The 19,463-nt window shown below is 40.7% G+C and overlaps 1 protein-coding gene across 2 annotated transcripts in view; it reads right to left on the bottom strand.

The window, feature by feature from the left end:
- Positions 1-1,245: 1,245 nt before the first annotated feature.
- Positions 1,246-19,463, bottom strand: part of HTR7 (5-hydroxytryptamine receptor 7) — an 80,004-nt gene continuing 61,786 nt past the window's right edge. Inside the window, exons 2-3 of one of the 2 annotated variants that reach the window (XM_023642865.2) lie at positions 10,675-11,433; positions 1,246-2,953 (exon numbers count right to left, since the gene is read on the bottom strand). In XM_023642865.2, the coding sequence (XP_023498633.1) occupies positions 2,911-2,953; positions 10,675-11,433 (802 nt within the window). In that variant the 3' untranslated portion in view covers positions 1,246-2,910. Of the gene's footprint in view, positions 2,954-10,669; positions 11,434-19,463 lie in introns of both variants that reach the window. The other variant, XM_023642870.2, reaches the window with a different exon arrangement.

Genomic DNA, 19,463 nt, shown 5'->3' with positions numbered 1-19,463 from the left:
TGAAAAAAGGCGGGATTTGTAAATACTTCTATCCACTAAACTGAGGACTCAGTTGACAATCAAAATACTGAAAGGAAAATTCCCACCATCTCCAGACAGTAATTCACACAATTATTACATGAGCATAAATTATTTGAAAAATTGCCTGAATTTTCTATTTGTATTGTTGATTTCGTGCCTTGCAATCAAAAAAATCTAATAAAATTGCATGAAAATACAATCACCAAAAACACATACAAGCATCTCAAGCACACGACACCGTGGTCAACACTTTAAGAATTATGAAACAGTTTCCAGAAAACCTGGGACCTCTATGGATGCCTACTGTTTGATATTTACAGAATAAAACTAAACACTAAGGAAAGAGTCACTAAGGTATCTCTTACAAGTACTTTACTTCCCCAAAAGCGTTTCCCAATAGTCAGTCTTCCCAGAAGATGACAGCTGATACACTAGAGTGAGAAGAGAGATTAGTCATAATAGTCACTCTTGCTGAATAGTCATAAAATATATGTAAAATGTCTACATCAGTGATTTTTCCAAATCTCAGTTAAAACAAAAGCTGTACCTTTGGCACAAAATATGCCATATGTGAAATAGTATAAATTGTCTGACATTTTGATGTTTTTCTCATTCTCCCTCAATGCCTCCCTTTTCCTTTCGTCTGGCTGCCATACATGTAATGCACAGTGGTCAGCGTCCAGCCCCCGTAGCCAGAATGAAGCAGCGAGTTCAATACTCAGGTGTTCAAGGCAGGCAGGATAAAGAGCTAATTTGAATATAAGGTCCTAAAAAAATTAGAGACGTTTGAAAACCTTCATCCATCTAATTAACCATACTGCCCTGTGTTATACTACAAGAAAGAAAGATGTCACGCCCTGCAAAGTGCTATAGCACTTACTACACTCTATGGTGACAATCTGAGAAATGTCTGCCTTCTATCTGGTGGCAAGCTCCTCAAAACTAAGGACTTGCTTTACCCATTTTTTTCTTGATGCCCACAGTGTTGAATGTGGCAGAAGCCCAGTAAATGCTCATTAATCAAATCAAGGGCTGAACAGTCATTCTTAAAAACAAAAAGTTACAAAATGGATGAATCCTCACAGTGAAACGCAATTAATCACAGAACTGTCTTAACTACCTGTTAAGTTTTCAGCAAATATATACAGCTTGCCCTTCTGCTATTCTCTATACAGCAACACTTATGACATAAGACCTTCAATTAAAAATCATTACTGAAGTTGCTTTATTACAGCTATAAATAAACTTTATTTGATGTAATGTAATAAAACAGTTCCAAATTTAACAACATTTATCTGACCAGAATTAATCATTTAAATTATGAATCTAAGTATATACAGTCACTTTAGCAAATCTGCGGTTCAGGAATTTGTACAAGCTTTGTCTGCCAGGACAGTGCCCACCTCCCCGTCCAGGACAGGCAGCCCCTCCCCTGTGTCTTGTAAGAAGCAATGTCAGCGACAGTTGAAAGAAATCCATAATCCACGTCGGAATTCCACATTGTCCTGCGAGAGAACAGCTACCTTTATTGTAGGAAAATAACATTCTCTTTCAGTTCTCTTTTATCAAATGAAGGTTTGTATTCTTTTTTTTCCCCTTAGAGGTATTCTTTTCTGCTCTAATGTCTTTCTATCTCTTTCGCGCATATGTATCACAGTACCATTTCTTAAAAAAATACTGTCTGCAAAGGGACCTTTTCTGTTTCCTTACCTGCCCTTAATATCTACCACTTTGGAGAGGGAGACGGGAGAAGAACAGAATTGGCCAGGCACACATTTGATTTAAGATACAGAGAACACACAAACAAATCCTCTAGAAGGAACAGAATGGTATTCTGGAGCGTTTCCCAGCAGAGGCCCAGGTAACCTCGGATTCACCCAATTCAGTTTCATACAAAGCTGCTCAAAGAGAATTAATATGTTGATGCTCCATCTCCAGAAGCATCACAACCTTTCATGGAAACACCACTATTCCCATACGTCCATACAAAAAACACACACTTACGGACCAGCCCGTGGGCCCACTGCACCCACAGGTAAACGACAGTCAAAAGTTCTGTGCCAGTAATCACGTTAATGTACAGTGCAGTTAGGTAGCACTCGCTCTCTGCCCAAGTAAAAATCCTCCCAGAAGGAATCCTCCTCGCCTCTCAGGACCCCTCAGAAGAAGTGTGAGTGCGAGAAAAAGCTTTCTTCTGGTTTTATGATTCTCTCCATCCTGAGATCTGTTCCTGAGTTTGACCATAACAAGAAGTAACTTAACAAAGAAAGTGCGTTGTTGGGGAAGTCACAGGGACCCTGCAAAAAAGCCAAACTGTTTGACAGAAGCTTTAAACAGACACTACTCTGGGAAATCATTTGTATTAGCTGATGACGGGATTCTGTTTTCTAACATGGACATGCAACATATTCGCCACTAGGCTTACCGCGGTTTGCTTGGAAAAACACCCTCCCTTCTGTCCTACAACAAGAGACATTCTGTCTCATGAACGATTCCTGAATATCCACCACAATGCTTCCACTCAGAAGCATGGGAAGTGTGCATTGGAAGTTTCTTCCACTTCCCTGGACTCAGACATAAGCAAAGCCCCAGAAACCGTTTCCTTTCTGGAACTCAGTTCTGCAGGTGCGCTTACGGCTGGGCTGACCTGGCTGTCTCAAACCGAGAACTATTTTCATTTGCACACAATAGCACGGATCCACAGAAAAAAAGGAGAGGTCACCATCTCCCTCCTAATACACTTTGTACGACAGATCACCCTGCTTGTCACGTTTTAGCCATCCCAAGAAAGGACAGAAGCCGAGTTCCGTTCCGTAGTCTCAGCGAATGATTCGTCCCGTTTCCACCTGTCTCGCCTTTTTTATTTCGTCTCCATTATTCCACTTTTCATCATGAGTCATGACTTTTTTTTCTACAGTAGTCAGAGTTTTGTCTATAAAGAGAGAGAGAGAGGAGACAAGAAAATGATTTAGCAGAACCATAAATGCGAAGTTTCTTTTTGTGGTAGGTGGATTTAATTTTTATAGCATTCAGTAATTTGAATCATTTGCGTCTTCTAAGGGGTTATGAACATCTCTAAATGGAAAGAAAAAGTGCTGTGGCTCTTTTCATAAATTTTATAGCTTCTGTAAGTTGCCAGGGCCTTAATATATTTGCAAATCAGACCCAGATAATCCATGTAGAAATTCACTTTCATAATACAGCTGTAGCCAAAAATGGCTCACGTCTCAAAAATGCTTGCAAAATACTACTGCACTTGCCCTACTTCAAAAGAACAATGATGACTACTCATGAGAAGTGTTCTCCCCTTCAAATCTAGGAGGGTGCATTATAGCAAACCGTGTGTGCAGAGCAGGAAACCCCTCCTCCATCACTTCCTTCCTCCCAGCTTCACAGAAGAGCCATGAGTCATAGAGAAGTCTTGGCCAACGGCTGAGGAAAAGTCTCTCTCTCCCTGGTGTAGGGCCACATTCCCCCCAGATCCACACTCCCTAACTCTGTACCTTCACAGGACTCGACTTACCAAGCTACATCCATGTGCTTGAGAGCTACGTCTATGAGTTTCTGGGGCCTGGCACTGTGCCCCAGCCTTCGCCCCCCGCCCCGGCATCCCATCGAAAGAGCCCCTCTCACTTAGCTATCAAGACCCGACGGATGCCTTTTCCTGGTGACAGGATCAGTTTCTCCATAAGACACCACTCTCGCTTTGTCCCTCACCTTACATGATGGCACTTGAAGAGAAGCATCGTGCTTCAGCTCAGACCCCCGGCTCTGGGTCTCTGGGAGTGGACACTGCAAACAGGTTGTGGCCCCACTGGTGCTCCACTCTTATTCTTAGCCTGGGGCCTCTGCCTCTTCTCAGCACCGAGAAGAGACTGCACTTCCTCTGCAGCCCAGCACTGCTCTGCTCACATCAGTTCATGAACTGTACCGAATGCTTCCAGGCCTCAAGGCATAGCACCATCTCCAAAGCCTCCCTTTCCTCACCACCCACCAGCTAGTCAACTTCCAAACACCTGGACTTCTTTGGACTCTTTCCTAGTCTCAAGGCCACCTTCCTATTGTGGGCCATCCTGACAGGAGACCTCACTTTCACGTTGGTCTCCTAACCCATCTCTCTCCTCCTATTGTGAGCCCCTATTTACACAGCAATCCTGACCTCACTCCTGCTCAAAAGCATTCATCTCTCCCCTCACCCACATTGCCCACCTGGCCCTCCATGATGATCGCAATCCACCCAGCTTCCAGGTACTGCTGAAGGCCTGCCCCAGGTTCCGGATCTATCTCCATCCACATCTGTGCCCCTCTGTCCATACATCCCCTCTGCTTTGAGTAGCCCCACTCCCACTTCCACCTCTGCCATGCCTTCTTATTAAAATCCTACCCTTTGCTCAAGACCCACCCCAAATATTACCTCCTTTGTGATTTCCACCGTGGATATTTTCCCCCTAAGACATACCCCCAAGGCTTATTTTTCTTGTATACCCATCTGTATGCTTGATTTAATTTTATGCTATGTGTATTTACTACCTCCTAAGAAAACAAAAAACATTGGAAAAGGCAAGAGAGATCAGTTGCCTGCCTTTCCTACTTTAGAGACGCTGCAAAGTTAAAATGCAGGCAAATGCAAAGCATGAAGGAAAAAAGCTATTATTACTACTATCTGATGATTTAATAAAAATAAGGTGCTGAATTCCAGCTAGCTCCTGATGAGGAAAATGCTACTGTGGGTGAAAAAAATCCATGAAATAGTAAACTTTCTGTTCGTTTTCCTCTTTAGGCAACATCCCACCGCAGATACCAGGGCTTCAGGGGCCCTCATGCCTCATCCCAATTCCCACTGGGACCCATTTCGTTTTCGTTTTTTTAATCACTTGTTTCCATAAAGAAAAGGTAAAGTCACCCTGAAGTCTAAAGCTTCAGCACAAACGCTGCAGCGGGATGTCGACAGACCTCATGGCGGGAACCCAAGTTCACTGTGCTCCCACTCACCACGGCACTGGACAGGGATCTTTAGGGGCTCTTTGAAGAGAAAGACAATAGGACCAGCAAGGAGAAGAAGGGAGAGGGAAAGGAAGAGCTACCCCAAAACAATCTCATGCAATTCTTTTACATGGATGCATTTTAGAAACCACTTTTCCATATTGTTCACGATATTGGTATCGAAGAACAAAAGTGGTCAAAATGTCACACTTAAAAGCAATTTAGGGGCCAGCCCAGTGGCGCAGCGGTTAAGTGTGCACGTTCTGTTTCGGGGGCCCAGGGTTCGCCGGTTCGGATCCCGGGTGTGGACATGGCACCGTGTGTCAAGCCATGCTGTGGTAGGCATCTCACATATAAAGTAGAGGAAGATGGGTGTGGATGTTAGCTCAGGGCCAGTCTTCCTCAGCAAAAAGAGGAGGATTGGCAGTAGTTAGCTCAGGGCTAATCTTCCTCAAAAAAAAAAAGCAATTTATGCCAATTCAAAGTAAATCCATAAATGGTCACCAAATTAAAAAGAAAAGGAAGAATCCTTGCTTATACCACATTATCACCCTTGGTTTTATATTGCCAGTATTTGAATACTTGTGAAAAGGTGACAAAGATTATTATTTAGTGTAGTGAATTAAAATTGCCAGTGAAGTATTCATAGCCTTTTCTCTCTATTCACTCCCTACCCCGAGGAAGATTCCTAAGCACCTGCTGGACTCCTGAGCCTCTTGTTATGCTGATCAAGAAAATGGGAAGAAATGGGTAAATATTTGGAACTGGCAATACACAGTCTAGAAGATCATTTACACAGGAAAGGTAGAAAACTATTATGTAGGAGAAAAAATAGACCTAAGAAGGCAGAGGTAGGGGCAAAAGTAAAAGTGACTAGAACCCAAGCAGGAGGAAGGGGAGGAAAGGGCTAGAGAGATGAGTGGGAGGAGCTCCGAGTCTCCAGGCTGGCCCAGGAGGTATGAGCACTAGAGAGGTAGGTGTGGGGAGCAAAGGGTTCTAAGTTTTGCCGTGAACTATGGATTGGATGCCAGGTCATTTCTCCAGAGACTCCAGTAGAGTTATGAGTTGTTCTGGATTATCCAACTGGTGTTTATTTAACCGCAACTGTGCAGAGTGTGGACTATGTGGGGCGTTCTGGTCACTAGTCTTTTACTAGAGACCACTACCATGTCTACAGTCCCCCCAGCCCACTGGACTGTGAGCTTCCAGAGGCAAGGACTGTCACTTATTCATCTTTCTATTCCCTGATGTGCTTCACACCATGCCTCATATATAGTAGGCCCTCAAATGTTTCTAGAGAAAACAAGCCAATGAAGAGACTCTTTACTTCCAGCCTCTACCTTCTGATTCATCCCACATGGTGCCACTGAATCATTCTTCATCGCTTTCATGATTCCATTCTCCGAATTGCAGAGATTCCATCAATGGCTTACTATTGTCCACACCAGGGTTTCTTAACTTTCGCACTGTAGACATTTCAGCCTGGGTAATTCTTTGTTGTGGGGGCCTGCCTGTGTATTACAGGATATTTAGCAGCATCCCTGGCCTCTACCCACTAGATGCCAGTAGGTCCTCCCCTCTCCGAGTTGTGAAAACCAAAAATGTCTCCAGACATTGTCAAATGTCCCCTGGGGGCAAAATCACCCCTGGTTGAGAATTACTTTTCTACCCTAAAATCCCAATTTCCTGAGGCTAGAATGGAAAAACTCTTCATAATTCAATGTCATTCTACCTTAACTTGTGATCACCATATCTTCCCCGACACCAATGCTTAGCTTCAGCCAGACTGTCCTTTGCATAAGGTCCCACACTGGTGCCTCTACATAAAATGTCCCCTTCACCTGGAATGCCATTGCTACTCTCCTTCAGTTATAAATGCTTTGACCGCCTTCATAGACATACTTGAGCCCATATCCTTCAGGAAGTCTTCCCAGACCAGGGTTAGGGTAAGCTGTCAGTTATTTTCCTCTCCTTTGAGTCCTAGAGCTTTTCCTGTCTCCACCTTTCCTTTGTTCTTATAAAAAAAGGGTCACAGTGCATATGTGTGTGTTTATGCGAGGTCTGTCCAACAGAAATATCTGCACTAGGACAGGAAAGACATCACGTATTTTCTGTATCCTTCTCAATGCATGCCACAGTTACAAACAAGAGTTTAAAAAAGAGTCTTCCCACACTGCAACTGACTAGAAACCTGCCTGATATAGAAGTTAAAAACAGCAGCTATTCCAACTCTCTCATTAGAAATTTCTTAAAGTTAATGAATATTTAGGCCAATCATCCCAAATGACTTTAATATTCTATAGTTATAAATAAAATAATTATAAAATTCAAATAAAGAGAGACTTACTGAAGGGATCGTCATTTTCTTAGACTAGGGGACAGAAAACCATGACTGGTGGGCCAAATCCAGTTGGCCGCCTGATTTTGTAAATAAAGTTTTATTGGTACACCACCATACTCATTTGGTTACTTGTGTCTGACTGCTTTCTCACTACAAAGGCAGAGATGAGTAGTTTCAGTAGAGACCTCTGGCTAGCAAAGCCTAAAATATTACTGTCTGGCCCTTCACAGTAAAAGGACACTGACCCCTGTCTTAGACAACAGGAAAATAATACCCAAGCCTCCACACTAGCTGCAGACACAGAGGCAAATATCCTTAGACATAATGTTAATTTACTTTTATAAAAGACACAGTAGCAAGGAAGTGAAAAGTCCTTTTGAACACAGATTTCCTCAAATCCTGGCCTCAAATCCAGCTCTAATAGTCCCTACAGGTAAGACTTTGGGAAAATTATTTGAGCTCCCCAGGCCCTTGTTTTGTCATCTTGGGAATGGAGATGAAGAAAACCAACCTCTCATAAAATTTTAAGGATGAAGTGATAAAATTCACAGAGAGTGCTCAGCATAGTGCCTGGGAGTGGATCTTCAATAAATGTGGATTACTATTTTAAACTGGAAAACCTCTTTGTGTGACGTTTAAAAAATTAGCATTTTGTGAATTATGTGTGAATTATTAGCTAAAATAATCAATAAAATATTCTCCAGTTCTTGACTGTGTAGGAGGCATACAAACATAGTGGTATTTTCTAGTTCAAGACCTCATGTGCCCTTCCCTAGTTTCTATACTGGCTGCTTAACTAGACCTCCTGTCACCAGGCTTTCTACTTTCTCTACCCTTCTCACTGCTGCCAGCGAGACTTTCCTCAAACAGCTCTCTCAGCGCGTTACACCTGAGAACTGAAACCAATATGCTTTCCTGTTCCTGTGCTAAACAACTTTTGGACTAGGCAAAATAACTGAGCTATGTGTTCCAGGAAATAGTTGCTTCCAAAAGATGAGACTGCACACCGACTAAAATAGCTTACTTATCAAGACTAGTAGTTTGCTCATTAATACTGGCTTCAAGGCCCTCACTTAGCCGTCCCCACCGATGCAAAGCTATAGTGTCATAAACTCTGCCCAGTCCTCACGGGCTCCCCACCTTAACATCACCCAGCCCAAGCCCTGCAGCTCTATCAATATCCTTTCCTTCTTTCCTCCATCTGAGAAACTACCAAGACTCTGTCAAGGAGTTGCCCTTCCACGCTGCAGTGCGTCTAAGAAACTTAACTTACTTCTATTGACAAGTTTTTCTAATTGTCTTCTTAGAGAGCTGATGGCTACAATGCCCAGCTCAAAAACATTCAATAGCTCTTCGCTGCCTACAGAATGAAATCAGCCGACAGGTAGTGTTGCACATGGTTAAGAGCACATGCATGGGGGTGATTCATACCGCATTCACCACTTAGGGGCCATGTGATCCTGGGTAAGGTCCTTTATGGCCCTGAGCCTCAGTTATTCTTCTGAAAACTGGGGATGCTAGAAGCACCTACTTTCCAGGTAGAAAGATGTATAGCATGTAGTAGATGTTCAATAATTGTTAGCGATTATTAGTTACATTTATCTTCTCTTATGTATCAGGAACTGTACTAGATTCTGCAACTAGAAATCTGACTGAGACACAGCTCCTTCCCAGAAGGGATTTAGAATCTGGGGGGCAAACACTTGCGGTCAATTCAATAAGAATGTTACAGTCCTGGAAAGATCCCTGGGAAGACAGATCGCTCCTAGTGCATATTCCAGAACCAAAAATTGCATTCTTTTAAAAAATGTTTTTGAGTTTTTTATTGTGAACAATTTCATATGTACAAAAGAGTATATATATAATAAAAGAGTATATATAATAAAAGTGAAAATGAATACCTGTGAAAGTTACACTCAGGTCAAGAATTAGCATATCTGTAGTCCTACAATTTTGAGTTCCTAGGACAAGAATGTTGATCTCTGGTTTCCCTAATCTCTGTTAGGGATGTTTCTGCTTGCTTCATTCTAGTGAAGTTAGAGAACAGGCTGAGTTCCTAGAGGTTTCCAGAGTCATCTGGAGAGTGTCTGAGGTTTGGAGCCTCTGGAGTCTACTGTAATCCATGAGGGCACTCTGTTACCCTCCTTGAGCAGGGCTGTTCCCCTGAGATAGCTGGGAGCATAGAGGTGCCCTTTGCCACATGTATTATACACAAAGAAGTCTAATATATGAAAAAGGTATAGATGTAAGATTCAGATGATGTGGGATCTAGACCTGGTGATGCCACTAGCTCACCGTGGGACATCTCACTCTCCAGGTCTCAGTTGACTCTTCTGTCAAATGAAGGGCTTGGACAAGATGACTGAAAGGTCCTTTTCAGCTAGAGTGGTCTGCGTTCTCTGATCTATTCCCTCCTGCCAGGTTCAGGGAAGAGCAATCTCCTCCTCTCTCATGTGCAACACTAAGTTGCTTTCTCTCTCACCAGCACCTTCCATCTTCTCACTTCAGTTTCTTTCCCCACAGCTTTCAAACATGAAGATGTCACCTCTACCTCAAATTTAAAGCAAAATCTTGATTTGACCTGCTAACGACTGTAATTACTCACTGTCTCTTGTACAATGCCAAATTCATTAACATACGGGTTACAGGTGAAACGTCCATTTCCTTATCCCCATTGGCCCTTTGCCATCCTTTTCCAGATCCCAACATCCTATTGCAGTCACTTGGAAAGTCACTAATGCCTCCTAAGCAAACTCAACAATGATCTATCTATCAGTTCTCAACTCCTAAAAAAGAGGGACAGCACTTCCTGAAATCTCCGTACTTTTCAAGTCTTTGCCTCATCCTGGCATCTCCCCACACGAACGACTCCCCTTTGTCCCAGGCTGCTTCCTTCTAGCCTGTGTGGATTTGCTTCCTTTTTCAAAAGAATTTATCGGTGAAGGATGAGGTCATCAAAAAAGTTTCACCGGATATAAGAGTAATAGCAATGAAAAAGATAATGTTACAAGAAGTGGAGATATAAGGACACAATTTGGATGTTATTTATGGAGAAAGGACAGGAAACATCACTTCCTTTGTCATCAATCACATCAACTGCAATTCACCAGCAAACCTGTGTCAGCTTCCAATCCAACCACGTACCTATCTCTGGCTTTTGGAATTCTACTGGATGGAGGACTGGAGTCCATAGCATTCTGAATTCAAATCTGATGTGCTTAGTAGAAAAGAAGCTAGCCACTGATTCAGGAAGCTTTCTGCAATACATTTCAAGAAGTTCCATGAAAGGGTTGGGGGGATAAAAGGAAAATGGTGATAAATGACCTTACAGCACAAACTCGGGTCTCTCCGGCCTCTCAGCAAGCTTCAGAGCCTCATGCATGCCGGCAGCGGAGAGCTTCCGGTTGATGTTCCGGTATTGGCACTGGAGCAGGCTGCGATAGGTGGTCCTCAGGTCCCGGTTGAAGAAGGCATATATAAAAGGGTTAATGAGAGAGTTTGCATAGCCCAGCCACAGAAATGTCCGCTCCACCCACAGCGGGATGCAACTGCAGGCAGTGCCACAGATGAAGGGTCTGGCTGTCGAGAGGAGGAAAAACGGCAGCCAGCACACGGTGAAGGCCCCGACGATGATCCCCAGGGTGGTGGCTGCTTTCTGTTCCCTCTTAAAGATGGAGATGTTTTTCCTTTCGTGTTTGAGCAGTCTCGAAAGGTTTGCACACTCCTCCACCTCCTTCTGGAGCTTCACCATGCCGTTCAGGGCGATGATGCTCTCCGGCTCCTCCAGGCGAGGGAAGCCGGGGAACTTGTGTTTGGCGGCGCTCTTCCTGGCGGCCTTGTAAATCTGGTAGTACATGAAAAGCATGACGGACATGGGGATATAAAATGCCACTGCGGTGGAGTAAATCGTGTAGCCAAAATCCTGGCTGATCAAGCACACCTTGTCATCGTTGACATTCTGAGCCCATCCGAAGAGCGGGGGTAAAGTGATGGAGGCGGAAAGAAGCCAGACGGAGAGGATCATCTTCGCCATGCATTTCCCATTCTGCCTCACAGGGTACGTTAGCGGCCTCGTGATCCCAAGGTACCTAGGAGAAAAACAGAAGAACATGGGACTACTGTGATCACACTGATCAACCAGGAAGTGGCAGCAGCCAGACGCTGAGCTTTATACCTGGTAGTTCCAAGCCTCACCCACAGCCCTCTACCTAGGCATCCTTATTCGCATTTTGCAGAAAGGTAAACCAAGGCTCTGAGACGTTACCAATTTTATTCTGAGTCACACAGTCAGCTGGAGGCACCGCCACAATTCAGTCTAAGAGCCCTCTGCCTATAACACTAGTCTTTTCATACCTTGTAGCTTCTCATATTCCACGTAGTCAGTGACCTAGAGAGTAAACATTTGCCCTCTCCCATGACACTGCCACTGAAATCCGCCAGGAATAAAATGTCAAGCCTGACGTGGGATGTTGTGACACATCCTCACAAATTAACCAAGGTCGACCACACTCTGATGTTACACACCCACTCATCTCCTTGGTTGTCTTAATTCAGGCCAGCTTCTAATTCATTTTAACTTCCCATGTGCACTATAGTGAAAGCATTTCTTTAAGATTACACAGTTTGGGGAGATATTTAGGAAACCCTAGGGTTTGGGAATGGAAAGTAGCAAGTGATGATTTTTTTACCCCCAGAAACTTCTCACACAACAGGAATGTCAGAGGAACAATCTATAAACTAAAAACAGCCTGCCTCGTCTCTCCTATCTTGAGAAGGATCATAAGAAAGGGCACAACTCTGAAAAATATTAAATAAACCCATTTGTTTCTGTGCTTAGTTCTATAGAGAGAATAAATATTTCTCCGTCTGTGTTATCAAGGATTTGTAATGCAAAAGAGACTCAGCCAACAGAGAAAACGTATACAGCAAGATGTTTTCCAAATGCTTAATAGTTTTCAGCTTTCCAAAGCTGTTATCTCCTCTGTATTTAACAGTCTTAGTTTCTATTTTGGGGAGGATGCAAAGAGCACTTAAGAAGCCAAGACAGGTAAAAGCTGGTCATTTTGTCGGTTTTTTACTTCATTTATGTATATAAAAGATACACTCTTGAAACACGAAAAGGTACAGAGAGTCCCTAGCTTAACAAGAGGCTATTTTCTGAAAGTCTGCCAGTTGGTAGGTTGGAATTTTTAAAAAATATATTTTTGTGCTTGAAATATCCTCCTGTGCTATGCTTAAATTATCCCACAAAAGTCGAAAATCATGCTTTCATAATGAAAATTAGCATCTCTGCAACTTTTACTACAAGGCAAAACTGAAATAGAGTAAAAAGGAATAAGCCAGATTTGCTTATTCGTTGAGAATATTTATTCATTCCCTTGAAAAATATTAATAGAGCTCCTTCTATATGCCAGGTGCTGATTAAATGTTGGGGATATGGCAGAGAAGAAAAGAGACAAAAATCTTGAATGCAGGCACAGGGGGACATCATGTAGGGGCTGGATGGGAGCACTGAGCCTCAAGGTAATGCTGAAGGGACTCCTGATCCCGCCCAAGGAGTCAGGTGTTGGTAGCAATGATCCTTATTTCACAGCCTCTGCCTTCCTTTTTCCTGGAGGAAGCTGACCGGAGGGCACTAGCCTTAGGTTTATCAGCTGTAATTACAATTATGTTTTGGCTCCCAAATAGAGTGAAGGACAAGAAGGGGAGACGTCTTCCAGAGAATGCAAGAATAAGGGCTGAAAAGGAAGGGAAAAGAGAGAAGGAGGTAGAAAGAAGAGAGGGAGCAAGGGAGGAGGAGGAGGAAGAAAGAGCGGAAACGGAAAAGAGAACGAGAGAAGGGAAGTATGATGTAAGCTTTACCTTCTGTGGAATTATCTGCAATTACCTGAGTTTTAAGCTATGAGGAAAACAATTTAAGAAAAGGAAAGGAAAAATGTAGATGAGGAACCCCGGTGAAGAAAGGGTTGGAACTGACTGGAAGCCCACAATAAAGCTGATCCCTGTTCTGAGGTTGAATGCAGAGGTTCTCTTAAAAAAATTTTTTTTTAAAGTCTCCCTCTCTTTGCTTTGGTTCAGGAGCTCTCACCAAGCTTTTCTTGCTGGAACTCCTTAGCAGCTCTCTCCTTTTGGACCTAGCCTTTGCTCTCTCCCACCTCCTGTGGACGTAGCCTTCTGGCTCCTTCCTTGGTTCCCAGCTCCCCCAGGCAGCCTTTGCCAAGACTTGGACTTTGATTATCTTCTCTCTTTGCCTGTAGCCAGGAGTATAAATTACTTGTTCCCAAGCCTGGATCTGGCTTCCAAGACACCAACCCAGACTGGACGTCCAACAGGAGCGAGGTTAGTTCACACAGTTCCCCAGGTGGCCACCAGATGGCAATGTCAGACCACTTTACACCTACTTATGGGGGCGTGGGGATGCTGGGTAGTTAGACCAATAGGTGCTTGCTGGAAGGAGGAAGGATTACTCATGACAAGAAAAGAAGTTATATTTTATTTGTGGAGGTATGCAAAAATTAGCAAGCCTGGAATTCACACGCTGGTAAACTATTCTTGAAAAAGTCAGTTCAGTTTTCCATTCGATTCCTTGACATTTTCCTTACTGAAACAGAGATTTATGTTTTCAGGCTTAATTAAATACAGCCTTTCTCTTGTTCACACAAATATTATAGAATTCACAAAGATTAATCCTGAGAGATTGAGTACCAAAGTTCATCTCAGAATATTAAATAATCTTGTAAGAACAGCATGCTTATTCATTCTAATATACTTAGTCTGGCCCATATTACATTTCAGTGATGAATTGGTCCATATTCGGTCCTTCCTGATATACAAATTATATTCCATAAACTGTCCTATTTTAGGCTCCATTCTTTAATGGTCTCAAGTCATGTTCTATAGTAAAGTAGTTATATTTACTTCTTTAGTCTCCTGGGTAGAACTTGGTGAGATTTTTGAAGGCTAAAATTAATCAAAAGATGATTAGAAAAAAATATGAGTGCTCATTAAAGTGTCTGGAAATAAAATAAATAAACAAAAGTCAATAGGTTTTTTAAGAAATTAACAATTAGAAAATATTATGGAAGAAAATAATTCCATTCACTGCAACAATCAAAAAATTAAGATATCTTGGAAACTATTTTATCACGGCCAAGGCCTATATGAAAAAGACATAAAATGCTACTGAGAGACCTAAGAAAATGCTTGATTCCATGGGGGAAACAAAGAACCTTTTTTTAAAATAAGAAAACCTAGTATTCTAAAAGTGCTAATTTTCCATCAATTAATCTAAAAATATTATACAACTCCAGTTGAAAACCCAAGCAGGGCTTTTGCTAGTTTGACCAAATGATTTTTAAATTCATCAAGTAAATATGCAAAAATAGACAGAAAATCTGAAAAAGAAGAAAAATGAAGGGATAGTTATCCTATAAAAAATAATATAAAGCCAAAGAAATAAAAACTCAATAATAATTATTCAGAAATAGAGACATCCATGCAACAGGTCTCAGAAACAGATTCAAACATGTAAAGGAATTCAATATAAGAAAATTTAAGAGTCATTTTAAGTCAGTAGTAAAAGGTCAAATATTCATGAAGTCTGACAACTGGCTAGCAATTGGGGTGAAAATAAAACTGGCTTGTCTTTCTCTGTATTCAAAAATAAATCCCAGATGAAACAAAGATTATCATGTAAAAACATTAACCCAGACTACTATGAGGAAATACAGGTGAGGATTTCTGTAATCCTGAGGGACAAAGGCCATTCTTAACCATGATACAAATGTCTGAAACTACAAAATGACATACTGATAAATGTTTGATGAAAATTTAAGCACAAAAACAAATTACAAAATGACATTCAATTTAATTTAAAAATCACTATGTGCAGAGTTAAAAGTCAAATGACAAATCTGGAGTCCAAATAACCATATCCCAATATTGACAGATCTCCTACACGTTAATGAGAAAAAGATAACCAATCCCAATAAAAATATTGAAGCAATTAACCAAAGAAGAAATAAGAATATCCAAAAGCACTTGGAAATATGTACAACTTTATTAATAATCAAAGAGATGCAAATTTTTAAGCAATGACAAATTTTTGATCATCTGTCAATGTTTAAGAAAGACAAAATGCAATATTGGGAAAGTGTGAAAAAACAGGCACTCTATCATTTTGCTGGTGGGAGTTTCAAATGAGGTAACACTTTTGGAGGATCGTTTGGTAATTAACATACTTCAGCACTGACCTTTTGGACCAGCAATCAGACTTCAATGACTCCGTCCTAAAAAGATAATTGTACAGGTGCAAAATGACTAACGTGCAAGGATGTTAACTGAACACATAACGGAGGGAAAAAAAGATGCAATCTAAACATCAACAGGAGACTAAAGTATAGTATAAAATATATCATGTAACCATTAAAAATTAAGATGCACATATCTATTTATTGACATGAAAACAACAGAGAAGTGGATAGAAAACAATGTCTAGTCCTCAAAGACAAGTAATAGAGGGGCCACCCCAGGGGCATAGTGGTTAAATTTGTCCACTCTGCTTTGGCAGCCTGGGGTTCGCCAGTTTGGATCCTGGGCACAGACCTAGCACTGCTCACCAAGCCATGCTGTGGCAGTGTCCCACATAAAATAGAGGAAGATTGGCACAGATGTTACTGCAGGGCCAATCTTCTTCACAAAAAAGAAAGAAAAAAAACAATTCTAACCTCATAGTGATCATGTTAGCTGCTTATTTCAATCCAATTCAATAAACGTTTGATAATTTAAAAAAAGGAGAAGCAATAGTGTCATATATTGTATTAATCTTTTTATGTACAACTAGGTGTTTCTGAGAGTGCATGTGCTTGTGTGTATACTGAGATGTCTAGAAGAATATCTACCAAAATATTAATAGGAATTTTATCTGAGTTGTAGAGATTTGAGTAGTTTCTAAATTTTCCTTTTACTTTTTTATTGCTTAATTTTCTTCAATCTGTGAGAATGTAAAAAAAATACTGCCATTTTAATTTTAATAACAAAATAAAAGATTTAAGAGGATTCTTTATTCCTAAGTCACCTAAGTGATTTTGGCAAGAGACTATCTGGTTCATAAAATCTTTAAAAAGCTGATAATTAAATCTTAGATTGTTTCTATTTGATTAGCTTGTCAAAAGTGTTTTATTACATCCATAAATTTACACAAAGGAAACAGAACTCAGTGGCATTTAAAATCCCATAATTACTATATAAAGTAATATTAGTATTCAGGGAAGTGTTTGTCCAAATTATACATTTGTCCTTCCAAATCTTGTATAATATAAACCTTACCTTTGAAGGAGAGAAAAGAAAAAAGCAACCTAGATTGCTTCTGAACATTCCCTAATATGCATGGTTAATATTTGTCACACTTACATTTTATGCTCCCTGTTAATTAGAAAGCGGGGTGCTTATAAAGCCTTCAGAATTTAACTTTAAAATGCATACAAATGTTAAAATACAATAAATCTCAGAGATAAAGACACCAAAGTATTATATAATTGGGAAATGCATGCAACTCACATTAGGGGTTCCAATAAAGTAGGGGTTGAAGGAAAAGAGGATTAGCGAGTTGCAATCTGCATAGAGAGGGATTAGAAAGCAAATTAACCCTGCTGCCTGTCTTCCTCTCTAACTGTATAGAAACTGTAGATAACGGCTCTTTAATTCAATGGCTTCTCTTGAGTTTTGTTGCTATAGCACAGCAGTTTAGAGGGTAAAAGAAACCGAGTAGAATTTCCCTGAAATACAGTGGTTTTTGGAGTGTTGGGCTTAAAAAAGCTGTGCTCACTCAGAAAACCTCTTCCAGGAGACTTCCTCCCGTACAGTAGGTGAAACCCACTGGAATCTCCAGCCCGTGTCAGTGGTCCCCAAAGGTGTCCAATTATCAGAACCACTGAGAAGCTTTTGAAACACATGGATTCCTGGGCCACCATCCAGACTGCCTTTCGAGCAGGTCTGGAGAGCCAGGGCTTTGTATTTAGGACTGACTGTTGTGGTTCTTCATCCCACGGCCCACCGTCAGAGCGGCCAGCCCCCGTTCAATTCCAAGGACTTTCCCCTCATCTATGAAGGACTTTACTTCTACTTTATATACTTCAGATTGATGGTTTGCTTCCAGTTTGGCCTAACAAAATCATCTTGAGTCATGTTTCCATTGTCTCGGCTATTAGTTCTATCTCCCAGGACTGTGCTAAATGCAAATGAGGTAAGCGCAGTTTTTATGTCTTAATCAAGCTGTAGATTTAAAAAAAAAATGCATGATACACAACAGGGTTTTGCAAACTTTTCTGACAAGAAGAAGTAAGAATAAATATTTCTCACATTAAGAAATATATTTTCCACAGTCACTTAGTACAAATACATATATTTACGTACATAAATAAGAAATTGAGCCATACATGTGTGTACATACATATGTAGTATAGAGATATAGATATGTGTATGCTTACATATAATGAAATTGAAACAAAAGTTTCACAATACCATACTTACCATTACAACTTGCAATTCACTCTCTTCTATTGTATGTTATTCTACTTCAGACTTTTCAAATGCTTCTCATAATGCACTAAGTTAATTTCATGACCCAATAATGGATCATGACCCAAAGTTTGAAAATTACTGGCCTTCAATAAACACATGAGAAGATGTTAAACATCATGAGTCATCAGGCAAATGCAAATTAAAATCACAATGAGATATCACCAACTCTCATCAGAATGCTTAAAAATAATGATGATGATGATGATAGTAATAAAAACTTTAATGGCAAGTGTTTTGTGAAGATATGGAACAACTGTAAATCATACACTGTTGGTGGGAGTATAAATTGATGCAGTAACTATCTGCAGAAACTATTTCTTAATATCTACTAAAGCTGGATATATATATCGATAGATAGATATAGGTATAGAGATGTATTCTAGGACCCAGCACTTCTTCTAAGTAGACAATGAACAGTCAGGAAAATATCAAAATGCACATACAAGAATGTTCATAGCAGCACTAAAATAAGATAACTCCAAATGAAACCAACCCATTCTACAAGAACAAAATGAGTACACTGCTACCATGGTAGAATGGGTGCATAACTTGTACTATATTTATACAGTGGAATTCTCCAAAACAACCAGAATGAACCAACTACTGCTTAATGCATAAACATGGATGAGGCTCACAAACATAATATTGAGCTAAAGAAGCCGAAAACAAAAGAGAACGTACTGTTCAAAAACAGGCAAAACTAACCTATGGTGACAGAAACCAGAATAGCGACGACCTTATAGGGAGAGGAAATGTTAAAGGGTAGCAGGGTGTTTGAGGAAAATCTGGAGTTCTGGAAATGTTCCATTTCTTTATCTGGGTGTGTTACATAGGGAGGTTCACTTTGCAGAAATTAAATGAGCTGTGCAGTTATGATTTGTGCAATGTTCTGAACGTGTATCAGTAATTTTATTTTTAAAAATTAAAAGTCAAGTTTAAAAACCACACTGGACTTACCACTTGCCATTAACCTAGACGTTGACCTGTTCTCTAAAGCCATTGTTATAATGGCATTCTGGTATGCTTTTAAACCATTTTCATCAGTGTTTCCAAGCTATAATTATAGTCAGGACCAGTAAACAGTCTAAATTCCCCACTCTGACCTCATTATCAAGGAAGAAAGTGGGCAGAAGGGGGAGGGGGGGAAGAAATAGCAATGAAATTCAACAAAATTTGGAACAGAACAACAAAAGCCTCCTCTTTGTGAAAATAAATTATAAAACAAGAAATGAGAGTTTCCCCTTAGAGAGAGAATCAGACAATTAAAATAAAGCAATCACTTAAATTTAAAAGTACTTCTAAAAAATTCATATACTGCATTAGTTTACTGTTGCTACATAATTAATGACTACAATTTAGTGGCTTGAAATAGCACCAATACTCTAAGTGTCCTCACAGTTCTGTAGGTCAAAAGTCTGGACACAGCTCAACTGGGTTCTCTACTCAGGGTCTCACCAGGCTGAAATCAAGGTGTCGGCCAGGGCGGAGGTCATATGAGGCTCAGAGCACTCTTCCACGCACAGGTGGTTGTCAGCAG

Source organism: Equus caballus, chromosome 1 (genome assembly GCF_041296265.1).
Source record: "Equus caballus isolate H_3958 breed thoroughbred chromosome 1, TB-T2T, whole genome shotgun sequence".
NCBI classification, from domain to species: domain Eukaryota; kingdom Metazoa; phylum Chordata; class Mammalia; order Perissodactyla; family Equidae; genus Equus; species Equus caballus.
The sequence above is the reverse complement of the archived record's forward strand: the minus strand, read 5'-3'. Positions and strand labels throughout refer to the sequence as shown.